This window comes from Bubalus kerabau, chromosome 17 (assembly GCF_029407905.1).
Source record: "Bubalus kerabau isolate K-KA32 ecotype Philippines breed swamp buffalo chromosome 17, PCC_UOA_SB_1v2, whole genome shotgun sequence".
In the NCBI taxonomy this organism is placed as follows: domain Eukaryota; kingdom Metazoa; phylum Chordata; class Mammalia; order Artiodactyla; family Bovidae; genus Bubalus; species Bubalus kerabau.
Genome location: NC_073640.1, coordinates 37,402,328 through 37,423,374, shown reverse-complemented (window position 1 = coordinate 37,423,374; position 21,047 = coordinate 37,402,328). Strand labels below are relative to the sequence as shown.

Genomic DNA, 21,047 nt, shown 5'->3' with positions numbered 1-21,047 from the left:
CTGGGCCTCATACATTTTTGAAAGATACACTCATTTTCCTCCCTGTGTTTATATTGGTCTGTTTTGATTTTTCTCTATTCTGGGATCAGTTTTGGTAACTTATATTTTCCTAGAAAATCAACTCTTTGACCCAATTATTCATATTTGTTTTGCAAAGTAACTCTTGTGAATCCTTTCAGTTTACAGCATCCTGTAAATCCTTCCCCGTTTACAGTATTTTCCCTTTCTGGTTTCTAACTTTAAATACATGTCCACCCCCACCCCACCCCCTTTTTTCCTGTTATATGAACCAGTGGTTTATCCGTTTTATTGGTCAATTCTATTATTTTTGTTTGCTAACTTACACTTTCCTGCTATTATCTTCATTGCTTCCCTAATTCCCTTTGTGAGGGAAAACCTGAGAAATACAAAAGTGAGGGATTGGGGGTGGGTGGGTAGCGTGCCAAATTTAGTAGCAAGGGTTGAGTGCGGGGGAGGAGTCAGGGGAGAGGGGGAAGAAAGGTAAAGACTGGCAGAGGGAATTAGGGCCGTTTCCCCCGAGGTGGCGCACCCCTGGGAATCACTCACTCCCAGAGGCCGAAGTCGGCCTGCCTCCACCCTCGCATCTGCCCAGCGGGTCACCAGCGCTCTCTGCTCACCAGCCTAATGATCTTCAAGGCTCCTGTGGGCGAGAAGAAAAAACGCTTGATGCTGTCCCTGAATTTGGGCGGGACTTTGGCCCGGCCCTCAGCACGCTTTTGGATGGCCTCCTTCTCTTCTTGGCTGAGGGTCGCGGGGGTTGAAGGCTGCTTGAGTATGTATGCTGAGGGTGCCGCGCTGACGCCGTGCTCGGAGAGTGTGGATCGACTCGAGCGCTCGGGATGCGGCCCCTCTGCGATGCGTACAGAGCGCGCGGGAGGCCCCCTGGATTTCGAGGCCCTCGAAGGTGGGTTGTCCTTTTCAGCATCCATGGTGGACCCCTGGGCCTGGTGGTGTCTGAAGGGCCCTGTGGCTCTGAACCTTGCACGGCGGCGGCCAGCCCTCCCCTGGGAACCAGCGTCTCGCCCCAACGGCTGCGCACCGCCTCTCCCTCGAGGGCACACGCAGCTGTCGCTCCCCGCGGATAAACCCGGCCCCCCAGGCACCCTCGTAGCCACCAGGATGTGACGCCGGGGATCTCGAGATCCCTGCAATGCCGCCACGTCCGTCTTGCCAGCCAGCCGAGGGGAGTGGGCTCTGGGGACCATTTCGGGCCGTCAGGGCGCTTTCTCCTTCTGCCTCCCCACCCCCAACCCCTTGGGCCCAGGAGTAGCAAAAGGGATCCGATCCGATTCAGGCCGGATTCCCAGTGCTTCCTTGGAAGTTACAGTGCCAGTGAGCGCTGGGCGCACAGTTCCTAAATCTCTTCTTCCAGCTCCCATATTGAGATGAAAATGAGAACTGCAGAAAGTGTGTGTTAGAAAAAGAGATATGTTTAATACTTAGCATCGACTAAAAAGAATATAAATTTACAAAACTCATAGTTTGCCATGAGCATCAGTTTTCTGATAAGGACCACCTGGATTAAACAGCAGCTTCCGGTATATAAGTGCCCCATCGGCAATACAGAACACCGAGGCCGCGAGTCCAAACACCTGAAACAGAGACACAGTGTCACTGCTTGTGGCCACGGTCACACAGGTTTTAAGTGGTCTGCCTGCTAGCTTCCTCTCCTGTTAGGGTTCCCTATGCTGTCATCTAATACTAGAATGGGAAGAGATTTCAGATATCATTTTATTTGCATTCTCAAGTTTTCCCAGTACCTTCCTAGAGAAAGGGAAAGATCATTTAAGTGAGCAGAAACCAATACTGAAGTGGTGTGGGCTCTGAAGCAAATACTTGTCTGGATCTCTTGCTCCCCGATATTACTGTTTAAAGCCCTACTGATAATATTTAGTTACTAATCAACATTTCTATACCCAGTATTCAACTGTTCCATTTTTCTATTGCAAACTGTACCAGAGAAAAAGTCAGGGTTACCATCAGCTCAAGATTTAAGCTGTGATAAGAACTTTGGAGAACTGGAGTGATGAGATGATCCAAAGTGACCTCTCCAAGGCTGGGCCACATCCGTATAGGGGGTGAGATTCTAAATAAGCCTCAGGAAAAACTGAGTAAAGGGAATTAACTGGAACATGGTCTTTAGGTTCTCTGGTGACTATCTGAGAACTGGCACCCGGGCTGGAGAAAGGGCTATCAGTGCTATCGCCAGCTCCATCCAACTGCCCCGGAGGTCTGGCTTCAGACGCTGTCCCTTTCCCATCCTGAATCTCAAACACAGCTTCCTAGGTTCTGACCATGCTAAGTATTTGGTTGCCCTAAAAAGTCATTCGGGTTCTTCCGTAAGATGTCACAGGAAAACCTGAACCAACCGGTTGGCCAACCCAACACAATATAGATGCTTTCATGACTCTGCTACAGCATGCTGCTGGTTCCTCCACCAGTAAGCATCTGCCTGTCTTCCCCTTTATTCCTGGCAAACTGTGATTCCAGAGAGAGGCCCCGCTGCTGCTGTTTAGTTGCTGTGTCATGTCTGACTTTTGTGACCCTATGGACTGTAACCCACTGGGCTCTTCTGTCTATGGAATTTTCCAGGGAAGAATAATGGAATGAGTTGCCATTTCCTTCTCCAGGGGATCTTCCTGACCCAAGGATGGAACTCGAGTCTCCTACATTGGCAGGTGTATTCTTTATCACTGAGCCACCTGGGAAGCCTGCCAGAGAGAGGTAGTTGCTTCCTTTTTCTTGTGCTCCATAGTATTCCACCAACAACTTAAATACAGCTGTTTGCACTTTTGTCTCCTGTATTAGGCTTTAAGCAACTTGAGGTTAGGGGTCACATTTAAGTCCAGAGACATCCAAAAGAAATACGAGTTACCAATGTAACCACATAATTGATCTAAAAATTTCTAATTTCCACATTAAAAAGTAAAGAAAAAACAAGTGAAATTAATTTTAATAATATACTTTATTTAGCCTGATATAGGAGAAGGAAATGGCAACCTACTCCAGTATTCTTGCCTGGAGAATCCCAGGGACAGAGGAGCCTGGTGGGCTGTCGTCTATGGGGTCACACAGAGTCGGACACAAGTGATGTGACTTAGCAGCAGCAGCAGCAGCCTGATATATCCAAAATAATATAATTTCAACATATCCATATTATAATAAAATTATAAGTGAAATATTTGACATTCTCTGGGGGGAGTAGTAAGTCTTTGAAATCCAATGTGTATTTTACATGTGCAGCTCATCTCAGTTCAGATCAGCCACATTTCCAGTGCTCAGCCACTTGTGGCTTACGGCTCTATACTTTGTCAGCACCTACCAAAGTGCACTTAAAGAATGAATCAATGAATTAATGAGGAAATGAAAGTAAATTCTGTGCCTCCTCCTTCTTTCTCCCTAATTGAGGGATAAAACAATCTTTAAAGATAGCTGGGAGAAATTGCTCGGAGAAGGTGATGGCACCCCACTCCAGTACTTTTGCCTGAAAATCTCATGGGCGGAGGAGCCTGGTAGGCTGCAGTCCAGGGGGTCGCTAAGAGTCGGACACGACTGAGCGACTTCACTTTCACTTTTCACTTTCATGCATTGGAGAAGGAAATGGCAACCCACTCCAGTGTTCTTGCCTGGAGAATCCCAGGGACGGTGGAGCCTGATGGGCTGCCGTCTCAGGTGGCGCAGAGCTGGACATGACTGAAGCGACTTAGCAGCAGCAGCAGGAGAAATTGCTGTTACAGCGCTATCTCATTTCTAGGGTAATTCTCATCCCTTATCAAATTGCTTTGGGCCTAGTGAAGTGGAAAAGCCTTTGTTGTTGTTCAGTCATTAAGTCGTGTCTGACTCTTTGGAACACCATGGACTGCAACACGCCAGGCTTCCCTGTCCTTCACCATCTCCTGGAGTTTGCTCAAACTCATGTCCATTGAGTCGGTGATGCCATCCAACCATCTTATCCTTTGTCATCACCTTCTACTCCTGCCTTCAATCTTTCCCAAGATCAGGGTCTTTTCTAGTGAGACGGCTCTTCACATCAGGTGGCCAAAGTGTTGGAGATTCAGCTTCAGCATCAGTCCTTCCAATGAGTATTCAAGGTTGATTTCCTTTAGGATTGACTGGTTTGATCTCCTTGCAGTCTAAGGGATTTTCAAGAGTCTTCTCCAGCACCACAGTTTGAAAGCATCAGTTCTTTGGCACTCAGCCTTCTTAATGGTCCAATTCTCACATCTATGCATGACTACTGAAAAAGCATAGCTTTGACTACATGGACTGGATTCTGACATATGTGGCCATTTCTCCCAAGTGGCCCATACTAAGAAAAGATAAGGAAGTTGGAGGGAGATTTATTTAAGAAGAACTTTCTAATTCACTTGTCTAAATTGGAACCTAGAAAAGTTATGATTTTGAACCCCCTCTAAGAAATCTCAGAAGAATATCAGATGAAACTCTAACTAAATTACTTGACTCTTGGTTTGTTTTGGCTTGCCTTCCAAATTAAACTGATTAGCTTTTCTTCAAGCAATGTTCAAGATAATCCTTTTGTTACAAGTCTTCCTACCACCCATTCCCTTACATGACACATGTTTATTCCATCTGTAGCAGGATCTGGACAAGAAATAACTGAGCTCAGAACTGTGTGTCTCTCCTTAACAAGCAGGATGTATCATTTTCTTGAAAAGGGATAGCTATGAAATTTATCCACCATTTGTTATTTTTGCTTGATATCAGGTTTCTGAGAGCTTAGTATTGTAACTCATTCCTAAACTGTAGGTTCTCCATTTAGTCTAACCCTGTATATCTGTGAGAAATACAGAGTAACCTCTTTATTTGGTTAACTTCAAATCTAGTGTGAAATCATATTCCTTGACATTTATCAGGGCATGTGTTCATGCACAAAAATATTAAACCACGAGGTACTGTGTACTGGGATAGGAGCCTCAAGGATGAAAATGATCTAGTTTTCTGTTCCTCTATCTATTTTTCAAGTAAATTTGAATTCTGTTCGAACCTGAAGGGAGAAACTGGAAAGAACCTCCACTTACCCCTCCAAGGACTGTATATGTTGTGGTTTCTGGGATCAGTGCCAACACAGATACAACTATCATGAATACTGCTGCTACCACTGAGTTGATAATATCCTGAAAACACAGAATAGAAAGATCAGCATTGCATGAAGATCACCAACAGAATGAATCTGCTCCCTAAAGATTTTGAAAATTCCATTTTTTAAAACAAATTTATTTAGTTTAAATAAATTAGTTTTAGGAAGTCAAACTGCTGTTGTAAAATGACACGAATATTGTATTTGGTCTACAATTATGTCTAATGGGTATCTTAATGTATGACACACTAATCATTAATTCCTTATTAGGGCTTACTTGGTTTTTTGTTGAAAGGTAGTTGGAGAGAGAACTCATCTGGTTAGGACTGGGTATGTCTTATGTGGAAGGTTTAAAGTAGAAGTCAGAATGCTTAGTTTTAATAAGTGTGGAGTGGTCTACACCATAAAACAACTTTATAATGTTACTCCAAATGCAATTAATAACACTTTGAGCAGGATAAACTTAATTTTCAGGGAAAAAAAAAAAAAAACTCCCACACATCTGTATGCAACAGCTGGCCAATTATGCAATCATTTCTGATGATGTAGCTCATTCATGTAATAATTTCTTGAAATGAAGCATTTCTGAACTGTGGCTTTAAGAGGTGCAACTTACATTTGGAATGGATGTATACTGTGGAAAAGGTAAGTCATCTTTATTCTGGAATATTTAACACAGAAATCTTCCAAACCCTGGTAACTTAGAAAAGTAGTTATTACAAGGAAAACAGGAAGAGATTCAATGGGGACAGGGCAAGAGTAGGTGATACACTTAGGCAGAAAAAAAGTCCTCGTCTGCAGGCGATATTGAGACTAGCTGTCCTAGGTTAATGCTCCTCTCTTCTGGGTATTTTGCTGTTTCAAGGCAACAGACCACACCTCTGCTCCAGACAAATAGCCGGCCTCCTGGTAGTAATTTGAGTAAGTGTATATAAATGGCTTCAGATAAAGATGATGTTCTAGGAAGGGCAGAGAATAATGGCTGGGGATGGGGTGGGGGGGAGGGAAGGATGCTTCTGCCCCAGAATATCAGTGATCCTTAATAGTGGTTTCAAGCCTTGTTTTTCTATTAAAAAACCGAACATCAGTATGCCATGGAGTAGACTATAAATTTAATTGCAAAAATGGAGGTTTCATAGAAATTTTGAGCCTGTTCTTACGTATCACCACAAAAACCTGGGTTGCCTCACTGTGTGTGTGTTCTGTCGCTGGAGCACTTGAGGGGACCAGTCAGAGGACACCTGCTCTATGAACTGTGTTAGGTACTACACCTCTGGGACAATGACGTGCATCACAGGCCTGTTGTGCAGGTGACCAAGCCCTTTCCTAATCAGTGAAGGCAGTGGCCACTGATAGAAGTATTGACAGGTTACCTTCCCCCTTCCTCCACCCCCCGTAGATTAACCGGAATCTTCTGCCGTCTTGGTGTCCTTCACTTATGTTACAGGCATTATCCCCAGCTGTGCTCCGGCCTCGCTCCTGTCGGCCACTCTGCAGGGACCTTGCTCTGTTCATTACCCTCCTTGGTCCCTGGCCAGGTTTCTTCAACTCAGTGCTGACCCTCTGCCCACAGCCGTCTCCTTCCCTCTCAGTCTAACTATTCCCACCACTTTACTGTCACTTGTCCACACTGGGGGCCTCTATTAATACAGTGAATATATATATATATATATATATAAACTTTTTCTGGGCTTTCTCGCCTTACTTGTAACATTAGTCACCTCTTCTTCTCGAAATGCTCTCCTCTCTTGACTTCTGGGACACGGGTCTCGCTTGGGTCCTCTCCTGTCCTTCTCTGCCTATTCGCTCCTCCCTTTCATGCCAGACATTGATATTTCCCAGTCTTGCCTTCATCTTGCTCTACTCTCCCTAGGAGCCATTTTCCCATCACAAGGTGATAACTCCCCCAAAGTTGCAGCTCTAACTTCTCTCCTAAGCCTCAGACCTGAACATTTCCATCTGAATGTCCCATAAGGCACTAAAACCTTCTATTTCTCAAGCTAAACTCATTATCCACCTCTCCCCTCAAATAAACCTATTCTTCCTCCTAAACTTCCTGTCTTGTTACCCTCTTAAGACGGTTCTTTAAATGGCAGCTCTCCTTGATGTTTTTCCATTACCCAATCCTATCAGTTTTCATCAACACTCTTTCTCTCCAGATACAGTCTTAACCTTGATTTAGGCCTTTCTCATTTTCATGTTGGATTATGATAACAGACTTTTAAGGGGTCTATGAGAATCACCTCTGGTTTTGTCCCTCTTCAAGCCATTATTGACATTGCTACCAGCGATCTCCTGAAATATAAGCTAATTGTGTCACTCTACTTAAAAATCTCCCAAAGCTTCCAAGTGGCTTTTGGGTTAAAACCCAGGGCACTCGAAGTCTTGCATGCTCTGACCTCCTGCTGCTGCTGCTGCTAAGTTGCTTCAGTCGTGTCCGACTCTGTGCAACCCCATAGACGGCAGCCCATTCTCAAATCTCTACTCTTGCTCCCTCTCTGCTTTGTGGCCACTCAGAACTCCTGCAGGTCCTTGAGGGCCCAGCTTTTTCTCCACCTAGAACCTCACACACACATTGTTCCCTGTACTGGGAGAACGCTCAGCCCTGTTATCAGTCAGCTGACTATTTTTCATCCTCCAGCCCTCAACTCAGGCGTAGTTTTCCTCAGGCAAGCCTATTATGATTTGGTTTCCTTCTCCTCCTGGGAACCTCCACACCATCCAGGGAGCACCTATTAATATTATACTGAATTGCTCATCAGTCTTTCTTCCTGGCTATATGGAAAGTCTGTCGGGTGCAAGATTTGTGTTTTGTTTTCTCAAAGAGCCTAGTATAGAACCTGGGATTAGCAGATACTTAATATTTGCTGAATAAATGATTTCATGGGCTCAAGAGCAGAGAGGAGTCTGGGTTTCACGATGGAGTGATAACTGAGTTGGCCAAATAGCATCATTTCTCAGAGTACAGAATCAGCCCAGGCTGAGTCTTGGAGATTTGGAGACTACTTTTCAGTATGCTGCACGTAGGCCACGCTCCCTCTCTGTGTATTCTGTGAAATTTATTTTCCAAGTTTATTACTGGGACATGTAAGAAGCTCCAGAGGATTATTAAAGTTTGGGGGAAAAAATGCTAAAATGTGCTAGTTTTATTAACCTTGGAAAAGCAGAGTGTGAAGAGCACTATATAACTTTTAGGGTGTAAGATGAACAGGATGTGAACCATGTTCATCATCTCTTTGGGATAATTTAGCTGAGTCCTTTCTGCCACTAAATGATGTTACAGGACCACCTAAGGAAGGCTTTGTCATCTCCTGTCCAGACCTTACTGCAGTCAGGTCCAGCTCCACAGTGGAACACAGGGAGGAGTTTGGAGAGATGCTTCAGAGATCCTATCCTTCCCCCAGCTCTCCACTTTGGGGACTTTCTCAGCTTGTGATTAGCCTGAAATGCTTATCATTGGCCTTCAAAAGTGGTTCCAGAAGGTGCCACCTTAAGGCATGTTTATGGTTTGAGAATAGCTCTAAAGTCCTCTCTTCCTTAATATGGGTTGAAGTGAAGTGTTAGTTGCTCAGTGTCCGGTTCCCTGCGACCCCATGGACTGTAGCCCGCCAGGCTCCTCTGTCCATGGGGTTTTCCAGGCAAGCACACTGGAGTGGGTTGCCATTTCCTACTACAGGGGATCTTCCTCTGACCCAGGGATTGAAGCCGAGGCTCTTGGGTCACCTGCATTGCAGGAGGATTCTTTACCTGCTGAGCCACCAGGCAAGTCCCCTAATACAGGGTTATCAGCTTGGATACAAGTGCTCTGGAACCCAAAAGGATGAGACAAGTGCAGCTACCTGTCCGGCCAAAGGGTGGAAAGCCAGCATGGGTCTCAGAAAGGAGACCTAAGGACACAAGATTCTGGGGCTAAGACTTGAAAGAGGAGTGTGAAGTTGCTCCGGTTTTCCTAGAACCAGCTTATGGTCCAGGCTGACAGGCCAAGAATCTTAGCTAATATCTTCAATTGCCTATTGCAAGAGTTTCTGGACCATTTGGGCACTCCACTGGGCAGCTGTTCCTAAAGCTGTGAGTATGACAGGTAAAGTCCCTATGCTACTGAATAAGGTTCTACAAGATGAGTTAAAAATTATTTAGCATCAATGATGACAGACATTTTAAAGTAAGATAACATTGTGCTTTATTCAGCCTCTAAATTATTTTGATTTTCCTTTTAGTCATCAGGGATATGTAAGATGTAGATACTTGTGTATCTGGCTCCGTCTCTGTTCCCTAATTTTGAGGTCATATCAACATGAACTTCAAAGGGAGGTAAAGATTAAGAATGCTCTATGATTTTATTTGACCATGATCTTAAGTTTAAATTTATTTTGATGATCTACCCCTAAGTGAATTTCCCTAACAGAAACATCAGCCGTTATCTACCGATAGATGGAGCTCCGAGGAGAATCCATGCTCAGCAGTTGCTCTGGTTCGCTGAGGATCTCCGCAGAGCACATTAGCAGTGGATAGAGATCCTCCTTCCTAAGCCTGTTAGAGATTCCTTAAAGGCTTACGAAAACTAAACAACAGAGTTTATTACAATGCCTCTCTATGGCAGGACAAAGTAGTTAACAATGAAACTGAACACTTACAAGTAAAGGCCAAAATAAACAGCTAATTAATCGATCAAGTCTGAGTATATATAAAAGTATGAAAAAGAAAGTAGAAGCGACTTCAAATCCAGTGACGACAATGTACGGCTCTGGCGCTTGTGCTAGGATGAAAAGGGTCATAGATGTCACAGCTAGTGCCTAGAGAGGAAAAAAAATACGACCTCTTCAGTGATGATTGAACAAGTTTAAGCTGTAAAAATGATCGATTCTAAAATGACAAAATAAATGGGTTTCTTCTTTATACACACACACACATCTAAACGAGGCAGACTGAAATATACGGGTGTCGACTTCTCATTTTAAGAGAACTAGGTATCCCTTCCTGTTTTGTTTAATTAATTTCTCCACTTGTATACCTAATGCCATCACTTCCCACATCCATGCCCTTGATTTTTTCCCACTAAGTAGCTCCGTTTCCCTCTCACACCTTCACTCTCTCCTCCTGCCCTAGCTCCTTTCCTCATCATCTTTTCAACATATCTAACTTATCTTCTCTCTCTCTTTTTAAACAATATTTATTTATTTATTTGGCAGTGATGCTCCCTGCCCAGGGAATGAACCCAGGTCACCTGCATTAGGAGCATGGAGCCTTAGCCACGGGACTACCAGGGAAGTCTCTAAGTTATCTTCTCTTAAAACATACACACCCCTTTCTTTCATCTGCTCCCCACAGAAATTCCCATTTTTCTACTTCTCCCTATAATGCTTCTCAAAAAAAGCCTGTGTACTGGCTGTTATAATTCCTTATCCTCTTCATCACTCCTTAACTTGTAACAAAAATCTGGACTCTACCGTCAAATTTAAACTTAGAATGTTGCTATGAAAAACACTGGGGGTGCTTCTCTGGTGGCTAAGTGGTGAAGAATCCATCTACCACTGCAGAAGATACAGGTTCAATCCCCTGTCTGGGAGGATCCCACATGCTACGAAGCAACTAAGCCTGAGCACCACAACTATTGAGCCTGTGCTCTAGAGCCCGGGAGCCACAGCTGCTGAGCCCACGTGCTGTAACTTCTGAAGCCCACGAGCTCTAGAGCCCATGCCCTGCAACAGGAGAAGCCGCCACAGTGAGAGGCTTGTGCATTGCAACTAGAGAGTAGCCCCTGCTTGCCGAAACTAGAGAAAAGCTCATGTGGCGACGAAGACCCAGCACAGTCAAAAATAAATAAAAATTATTTTTTTTAAATGAAAAATACTGGGAAGGAAAGTTTAAAACAAAGTGTCAGAGAAAAACAATTCTCTGAAGAACCCTGTGGAGAAGAAAAGGAAAAAAAAATTCTGATACATCACTTTTGAACGTATTTTCTCTTATCTAAACATAATGCAATCAGAATGAACAAAAACGTAAGTGAAAAAAAACCCAAGATAATTAATCTAATTTCCTCATTTCCAAATGAAGATATAGAAAAGAGAAATGATAAGTGACTTAAAGGAGAAAATAAGCTGGTCGGTTTCTGAGAGTCTGTTGATGTTGTGATGTTCTTACAGGAGATACAGCTTTATCCAAAGTCTCTGTGTACTTGGAAAATGATTTTGGCAGGAATCTTTGCTGACTAGACTTTTATGATCAATCTGTCAGCATCCACATTCTCTTTTTAACCTTGGATCTGTGTAGGCTACTTATTCATAATTCTATCAGTTACTTTGTTAGTGTAAAAGTAGCTTACTTTGAAACTTCTAAATTGGTCAGTTTTTTTTTTACAGTAAATGTAACTAGTTACTAAATAATCTGTTCTTTATAATTAATATAATTACTATCAGCAACATATCTCAAATCACTTCATTTACTCTACTGAACCAAATAAGGTCTTGAGTTCATGGGTTATGAAATCAAGGGTCACTTTTTCAGTCCCCATCATCTGTAACCTCAGAATTGGGCACATTGCCTATGATTTCAATCACCCTGGGTTCGCCCCCAATTCATACTTACAGCTCTTATAATTTTCCTGTCTCCTGGCCTTCGTTTTCAGTTAATTTTTCAACATTTCACTAATATCTCAAGCATTTCATCTCTCTATGTAGACTGCTTTTGCCAAGATCGTCAATGATTTCAAAATTACTAAATTTAACAAACATTTTTCAATCCTTATGTTACTGGACCCCCATGACTTACTTGCTATTGGCTTTTTCCTACTTTTCTGCTCCTTGACTCCCATGTCACCTCTTTGAGTTCTTATTCCTCTGAAACTATTCAGCCTTTGTGGGCTTTCCTTTTACGCATCACTTTAAAATCCTGACATTTGTTTAGATTCTATCCACAACCCGCTCAACAAATCTGAGTCTCTATCCCAGGTGTATCTTCAACAGCTCACACATAAACAGCCATTTAGAACATCTGAATAACCTACAGGAATCTTCAGTTCCCCGTGGGCAAAACTGATGTCACCTTGTCCCTTGCTCCTGTATTCACTATCTTAATTGGTGATGCGACCAGCTATCTTTTCACCTGCCCTGGAAACCTAAGATCACTGCTCCAACTCATTGCCCACAACAGACCAGTCATCAGGTCCTGCTGACTTAATGCCTAAGCATTTTGGGAATCCACTTAGTCACTCCAATTACTGCTCTTCAGTATCTTTTCCTTGAACTAACCTGACAAAGGTACTACAGTGAAATTTCTAAAATGAAGATATGTGCAATGCTCCACCTGTTTAAAACCCTTCTGTGGCTCCCCATGGTTTTCAGAATAGAGCCTCCCTTCACCACGGGGTCCAAATCTTCCACGACTCAGCTCCTGTCTACTTTAGCAAAGAGCTGTTGACAATTTATCTACAGGATAATTCCAGTGTTCAATTCTCAGTCCTCATCTTATTTGAACTGTCATCAGTATTTGTCACAGTTGATCATTCTCTTGAGAATTTTCTTCATTTGGCTTCTAGAACACCGTACTCTTGGTTCCTCTTACTTCCCTAATTGCTTTCTCTCTCATTCTTCTTTGGTTGTCTCTGGTGGCTCAGGCAGTAAAGAATCTGCCTGCAATGCAGGAGACCTGGGTTTGAGCCCTGGGTTGGGAAAATCCCCTGGAGAAGGGAATGGCTTCCCACTCCAGTATTCTGGTCTGGAGAGTTCTATGGACAGAGGAGCCTGGCAGGCTACAGTCCATGGGGTCACAAAGAATCGGACATGATTCAGCAACTTTCACTTTCATTCTTCTTTGCTGGTTCTTCCTCCTCTCCCCAACCTCTTAATGTTAAAGTGTTCCAGGGCTCAATCCATGGTCCTCTTCTCCACTCTATGTACAATCACCTCTTGATGATCTCATCAATCTTGTGACTTTAAATACCTCTATTTCTGCAGTGGCTTCCTGGTGGCTCAGTGATAAAGAATATGCCTGAAATGCAGGAGTTGCAGGAGACTTGGGTTCGATCCCTGAGTCGGGAAGATCCCATGGAGGAAGACACGGCTACCCACTCTAATATTTGTGCCTGGAGAATCCCATGGACAGAGGAGCCTGGTGGGCTACAGTCCATAGGGTTGCACAGAGTCAGACATGACTGAAGGGACTTAGCACACATTTCTGCAGTGCCAATCTCTCCTACAATCCAAATGCCTATTCAGTATTTCCACTTGAATGTCTAATAGACATCTCTAACAATGAAATCCAAAGTTGAACTTCTGTTTTTCTGGCTACATCTGCTTTACAAACCACAGGCTTTCAGTGGATGGCAGTTCCATTCTTCCAGCTGCTTAGGCCAAAAACTTTGGCGGGATCTCGGACTCCTCTCTCTTTTTCATACCACACCTGGTTCATCAGCAAATCTTGTTGGGGCTACTTTCAACATATATCCCAAATGTGACCATTTCTTATAACCTAGTCTGCTAGAGGCCTGGTCTGAGCCACAGTCATCTCTTGCCCAGATTACTGCAATAGCTCTAACTGATCATCTTTTTTTCTACCCTCGCCTCTGCAGGAATCCTCCTGTCCCCCAAACCCCCAGCCCCCAGTCTACTGTCACCATAGCAGCTGGTGCACTTTTTAAAATGTTAGTCAGATCATATAAAACTTTATTCAAAACCTGCATCTCCCACTGTCCCCATGTCACTCCACCCCCGCTGCACTGGTTTTCTCGCTTCTCCTTGAACACTTCAGGTACATTCCTGCCGTAGGGCCATTGTACTAGGCCTTCCTTTGCCTAAAACACGTCTTCCTTCATCTTGGGTTGGCCAAAAAGTTTGTTTGGGGTTTTCTATAACATCTTATGGAAAAAACTGAGCAATCTTTTTGGCGAACCCAATGTATTCATAGTTAACTCTCTCATCTCACTTAACGCTTCACTCAGAAGTCATCTCAACAGGGCCTAATCTGACCATTCTAGTCTTGCAACCTGCAACTGTCCTCTCCAACGCTTCCTTCTCTTGCACTCCCTTACCTGGCTTTAGTTTTCTCTTGTTCCATCGCACCTATCCCCTTCTAGAATAGTACACCATTTATTTATTTTTTCTGTTTGTTGCTTTTTTTCCCTCCCTCCCACCCCAATACATAAACTCCATGAGTACAAGGATCTTTGCTTTGTTCCCTGATACTTCCCAAGAGCCAGAAACTGCCTGGCACATGGCAGGCTTTCAATAAATATTGTTGAATGGGAAAAAATAAGGCAGCACTCAACTTGTTATGGATTCTTACAAATCATGCTTTTTTTTTTTTTTTTTGCCTCCAAGCCTTTACTCAGGTGACTGTCCCTTAAACCCTACCCATGTCCCCCTAGGAAGCTTCCTGATACCTCCTTGATTAAATGCCTCATTCTGTGCCCTAATTTCATCTTATCAAACCAAAACTATCTGCTTGTGTGCCTGACTCTGTCTAAACTGAAGGACCCCATGAGTCAGGGACTTATGTCTTGGATGTCTGTTGTTTCAAGTCCTAACTCAGGGCTGAGAAGACAGTAAATATTCAAAATGTTTGTGGAGGAAATTCGTATGTCAAAAATCAAAACTTTCTCACAAAATTCTGTTTCTCCTCCAGTGTTCCAGAGCTTTCAGAACCCCAGACCTTCCAGTCACTTCTTTCCTGATTATTTACTCCCAACCCAAAGGAATTTCTCTGTTCTTTGAAGTGAAAGTGTGTTAGTCACCCAGTCATGTCTGACTCTTTTCGACCCTGTGGATTGCAGCCAGGTTCCTCTGTCTGTGGAATTCTCCAGGCAAGAATACTGGAGTAGGTTGCCATTTCCTTTACCAGGGGATCTTCCTGACCCAGGGATCGAACCCAGGTCTCCTGCACTGCAGGCGGATTCTTTACGAGGGATTCTGAGCCACCAGGGAAGCCCTTTGAACTCGAGTAGTTTTCTAAACCTCCCTCCAGCCTTCTGACTTGCAGTATGTTATATTTTTCAGAATCACAGACTTTGGTGCAGAAGGGCTGTGTGTGCAGTTTGTCCTGCCCACTCACCTGGAGTTTGAGCTGCCATTACAAAGTGCTCACCAGGTACTGGCCTGCACCTGGTACCTCTTCTGTCTGGGAATGTACTGCCTTCCCAAGTGACCACTTATTTTGGCACTTTCCCAATAGAAAACTCTTTCTCTTATTAAGCGGGGCTGTTTCCTTGTAAGTTTTAACTTTCTATCCCCTCTTCTTATAGGTCACCTTTTTAAAATTTAAGAATTATTTTTTTTCCTTCCCCTTTTCTTAAAATTCTTCAACATACTATCCTATGATAATTTTCACTTCTCTAACTAGCCAGGTCACCATCCTCCAAATAACAGTCCATTCTCTCCCAAACCTCTATCCATAACTGGCTGCAATCTCTTGGAAGGTCTGACACCCCAGAAATGCACAGTTCCACTGTCCTTGCTCTGGGCTCTATCGGCCTTGAGCTCACTCAGATCAAAACTTGTGAGTTATACTGTAAAAAACACAAGCACATGAAGATTAAACAACGTTTCTAAATAACCAACAGGTTACTGAAGAAATCAAAAGGGAAATAAAAAAACTGCTAGAAACAAATGAGAATGAAAATACAACAACTCAAAGCCTATGGGATGCAGTAAAAGCAGTTCTAAGAGGTAAGTTTATACCAATACAATCCTACCTCAAGAAACAAGGAAAACATTGAATAGGCAACCTAAGTTTACACCTAAATCAACTGGAAAAAGAAGAACAAAAAACCCTCAAAATTATTAGAAGGGAAGAAATAAAAAAGATCAGAGCAGAAATAAATGAAAAAAATGAAAGAAACAATAATAAAGATCAATAAAGCTAAAAGCTGGTTCTTTGAGAAGATAAACAAAATTGACAAACCTTTGGCAGACCCATCAAGAAAAAAAGAGAGAAGAATCAAATCAACAATTAGAAATGAAAAAGAAGAGGTTACAATAGGCAATGCAGAAATACAAAGGATTATAAGAGACTATTATGAACAATTATATGGCAATAAAATGGACAACCTGGAAGAAATGGACAGATTCTTAGAAAAGTTCAATCTTCCAAGACTGAACCAGGAAGAGATAGAACTTATGAACAATCCAATTACAAGCAATGAAATTGAAGCTGTGATCAAAAATCTCCCCCAAAACAAAAGCCCAGTCCAGATGGCTTCACAGGAGAATTCTATCAAACATTTAGAGAAGAGCTAATGCCTATCCTTCTAAAACTCTTTCAAAAAACTGCAGAGGAAGGAATACTTCCAAACTCATTCTATGAGGCCACTATCACCCTGATACCAAAACCAGACAAAGACAACACAAAAAAAGAAAACTACAGGCCAATATCACTGATGAACACAGATGCAAAAATCCTCAACAAAATTTTAGCAAACAGAATTCAGCAGCACATCAGAAAGCTCATACACCATGATCAAGTTGAGTTTATTCCAGGAATGTAAGGATTCTTCAATATACGCAAATCAATCAATGTGATACACCATATTAACAAATTGAAAGATAAAAACCATATGATAATCTCAATAGATGCAGAAAAAGCCTTTGACAAAATTCAGCACCCATTTATGATTAAAACTCTTTAAAAAATGGGCATAGAAGGAACCTGCCTCAACATAGTAAAGGCCATATATGATAAGCCTGCAGCAAACATTATACTCAATGGTGAAAAACTTAAAGCATTCCCCCTAAGATCAGGAGCAAGACAAGGGTGTCCACTTTCACCACTATTATTCAACATAGTTCTGGAAGTCCTAGCTACAGCAACCAGAGAAGAAAAAGAAATAAAAGGAATCCAGATCAGAAAAGAAGTAAAGCTCTCACTATTTGCAGATGAACGATACTGTACATAGAAAACCCTAAAGATAGTATCAGAAAATTACTAGAGCTAAACAGTGAATTTAGCAAAGTTGCAGGATACAAAATCAATACATAGAAATCACTTGCATTTCTATATACTAACAATGAAAAATCTGAAAAAGAAATTAAGGAATCAATCCCATTCACCATTGCAACAAAAAGAATAAAATATCTAGGAATAAACTTACCTAAGGAGATTAAAGAACTCTGCACAGAAAATTATAAGACACTGATGAAAGAAATCAAAGATGACACAAACAGATGGAGAGATATTCCATGTTCCTGGGTAGGAGGAATCAATATTGTGAAAATGACTATACTACCAAATGCAATCTACAGATTCAATGAGATCCCTATCAAATTGCCAATGGCATTTTTCACAGATCTAGAACAAAAAATTTCACAATTCTTATGGAAACACAAAAGACCCCAAATAGCCAAAGCAGTCTTGAAAAAGAAGAATGGAGCTGGAGGAATCAACCGTCCTGACTTCAGATTATACTACAAAGCTACAGTCATCAAGACAGTATGGTACTGGCACAAAAACAGAAATATAGACCAATGAAACAAGATAGAAAGCCAAAAAATAAACCCATGCACCTATGAGTACCTTATTTTTGACAAAAGAGGCAAGAATATACAATGGGGCAAAGACAGCCTCTTCAATAAATGTTGCTGGGAAAACTGGACAGCTACACGTAAAAGAATGAAATTAGAACACTTTCTCACACCATACACAAAGATAAACTCAAAATGGATTAAAGACCTAAATGTAAGACCAGAAACTATAAAACTCTTAGAGGAAAACATAGGCAGAACACTCGATGACATAAATCAAAGCAAGATCCTCTATGACCCACCTCCTAGGTTAATGGAAATAAAAACAAAAGCAAACAAGTGGGACCTGAATAAACTTAAAAGCTTTTATACAGCAAAGAAAACTATAAGAAAGGCGAAAAGACAATCCTCAGAATAGGAGAAAATAATAGCAAATGAAACAACTGACAAAGGATTAATTTCCAAAATATACAAGCAGCTCATACAACTCAATACCAGAAAAACAACCCAATCAAAAAGTGGGGAAAAGACCTAAACAGGCATTTCTCCAAAGAAGACATACAGCTGTCTAACAAACACATGAAAAGATGCTCAATGTTGCGCATTATTAGGGAAATGCCAATCAAAACTACAATGAGATATCACCTCACACCAGTCAGAACTGCCATCATCAAAAAATCTACAAACAATAAATGCTGGAGAGGGTGTGGAGAAAAGGGAACACTTTTGCACTGTTGGTAGGAATTTAAATTGATACAGCCACTATGGAAGATGGTATGGAGATTCCTTAAAAAACTAGGAATAAAACCACCATATGACCCAGCAATCCCGCTCCTAGGCATATATCCTGAGGAAACCAAAATTGAAAAAGACACATGTATCCCATTGTTCATTGCAGCACTGTTTACAGAAGCTGGAACATGGAAGCAACCTAGATGTCTATCGACAGATGAATGGATAAAGAAGTTGTGGTACATATGCACAATGGAATATTACTCAACCATAAAAAGGAACACATTTGAGTCAGTTCTAATGAGGTGGATGAACCCAGAGCCTATTATACAGAGGTAAGTCAGAAAGAGAAAGATAAATATTGTATTCTGACACATATATACGGAACCTAGAAAAATGGTACTGAAGAGTTTATTTACAGGGCAGCAGTGGAGAAACAGACATAGAGAATAGACTTATGGACATGGGGAGAGGGAAGGAGAGGGTGAGATGTATGGGAAGAGTAGCATGGAAACTTACATTACCATATGTAAAGTACATAGCCAATGGGAATTTGCTGTATGGCTCAGGAAACTCAAACAGGGGCTCTGTATCCGTTTTAGAGGGGTGAGATGGGGATGGAGATGAGAGGGAGGTTCAAAAAGGAGGAAGGATGTATGTATACAGGCAGAAAGTGAAGAGGAACTAAAAAGCCTCTTGATGAAAGTGAAAGAGTGAAAAAGTTGGCTTAAAGCTCAACATTCAGAAAATGAAGATCATGGCATCTGGTCCCATCACTTCATGGGAAATAGATGGGGAAACAGTGTCGGACTTTATTTTTTTGGGCTCCAAAATCACTGCAGATGGTGACTGCAGCCATGAAATTAAAAGACGCTTACTCCCTGGAAGGAAAGTTATGACCAACCTAGACAGCATATTCAAAAGCAGAGATATTACTTTGCCAACAAAGGTCCGTCTAGTCAAGGCTATGGTTTTTCCAGTGGTCATGTATGGATGTGAGAGTTGGACTGTGAAGAAAGCTGAGCACTGAAGAATTGATGCTTTTGAACTGTGGTGTTGGAGAAGACTCTTGAGAGTCCCTTGGACTGCAAGGAGATCCAACCAGTCCATCCTAAAGGAGATCAGTCCTGGGTGTTCATTGGAAGGACTGATGCTAAAGCTGAAACTCCAATACTTTGGCCACCTCATGCGAAGAGTTGACTCATTGGAAAAGACCCTGATGCTGGGAGGGATTGGCGGCAAGAGGAGAAGGGGATGACAGAGGATGAGATGGCTGGATGGCATCACTGACTCGATGAACATGAGTTAAGAGTTTGAGTGAACTCTGGGAGTTGGTGATGGACAGAGAGGCCTGGCGTGCTGCGGTTCATGGTGTTGCAAAGAGTCGGACACGACTGAGCGATTGAACTAAACTGAACTGAACTGATGACTGATTCATGTTGAGGTTTGACAGAAAACAACAAACTTCTGTAAAGCAATTATCTTTCAATTAAAAAATAAATGGATTAAAAAAACACAGTGAGATATCACTACACACCTATGAGTGTACTAAAAACATTTAGTTGTACCCTTTAAATCAGTAAATTTTATCATATATGAAATGTCTCAATAAAGCTTGGGAAAAACAAAAACAAAAAACTTGTGAGTTATAGTAAGTGAACACAGCATTCTCCGAAACACCTCAGTGCATTTTTTTGCTTTTGGTTTTAATCTCATTGGCGTCTGAAGGGTACAACTGCAGCAGCCTCACATGGTAACCTGGGTAACTGGTTTGGGGGTCCAAGTGTAGGCCATTCATGCAGGTGTGCAGAGTGGGTCTGTGAAGTGTCAGTCGCTTAGTTGTGTTCAACTCTTTGAGACCCCATGGATTGTAGCCTGCCACACTCCTCTCTCCATGGGATTCTCCAGGCAAGCATACTGGAGTGGGTAGTCTTGCCCTTCTCCAGGGGATCTTCCCGACCCAGGGATTGAGCCCGGGTCTTCTGCATTGCAGGCAGATCCTTTACTGTCTGAGCTACCAGGAAAGATTCTCTGGAGAAGGGCATGGCAACCCACTTCCAGTACGCTTGCCTAGAGAATCCCATGGGCCGAGGAGCCTGGCAGGCTACAGTCCATGGGGTCTCAAAGAGTGGGACACGACTGAGCGACTAACCCTTGCTGCTACTACTGGGTACAGAAAGCCCCTGATGAAGACGACAGTTGTCCTATTTCTCTCCTTCTACCCTTCCCTTGTGGTTTAGCTGGTAAAGAAGCCGCCTGCAATGTGGGAGACCTGGGTTCGATCCCTGGGTCGGAAAGATCCCCTGGAGAAGGGAAAGGCTACCCACTCCAGTATTCTGACCTGGAGAATTCCATGGACTATGCCGTCCATGGAGTCGCAAAGAGTAGGACACGACTGAGCGACTTTCACTTTGACCCCCAGGGTGTAAGGCGAAATGCCTTCCCTTTAAGAAGGCCTTGATAGAAACAAAGTCGAAAGAGAGGAGAGAAAGGAGCAGAAGCTTCATACTCGGCAGCTTTATCTCCCAGCAGGGGAGTGAGCTGGGACTCCGCCCCCCAGTCCCCCGGCCCAGCCCTCACCAATCGCAGCAGCTTCACGTGGCCTTTCACGCTTAAGCAGAAGGGGCGAGCCTTTGGTTTCGGTTTCAGGGTCTGCATTGCCCCTGCAGACCCAGCAGCAGCACGTTCCCGCGGGTCCCCCTATTCAGCGCACCTCTCTGCCAGGCCCTGCGCCAAGTCTGCAACGG

General features: G+C 42.8%; 1 protein-coding gene across 2 annotated transcripts; it reads right to left on the bottom strand.

Annotated features, from left to right (window-relative positions):
* Positions 1 to 1,433: 1,433 nt before the first annotated feature.
* Positions 1,434 to 21,016, bottom strand: LOC129630890 (chemokine-like factor). 2 transcript variants are annotated; one of them, XM_055551455.1, is made up of 4 exons: positions 20,881 to 21,016; positions 9,754 to 9,912; positions 5,061 to 5,156; positions 1,434 to 1,613 (listed from the first exon to the last, which is right to left on the bottom strand). In XM_055551455.1, the coding sequence occupies exons 1-4, from the start codon at positions 20,956 to 20,958 to the stop codon at positions 1,497 to 1,499; spliced, it is 450 nt and encodes a 149-aa protein (XP_055407430.1). In that variant the 5' UTR covers positions 20,959 to 21,016; the 3' UTR covers positions 1,434 to 1,496. The 2 variants fall into 2 exon arrangements, with proteins under 2 accessions (XP_055407430.1, XP_055407431.1); XM_055551456.1 differs by lacking the exon at positions 20,881 to 21,016 and adding an exon at positions 10,567 to 10,709.
* Positions 21,017 to 21,047: the final 31 nt, after the last annotated feature.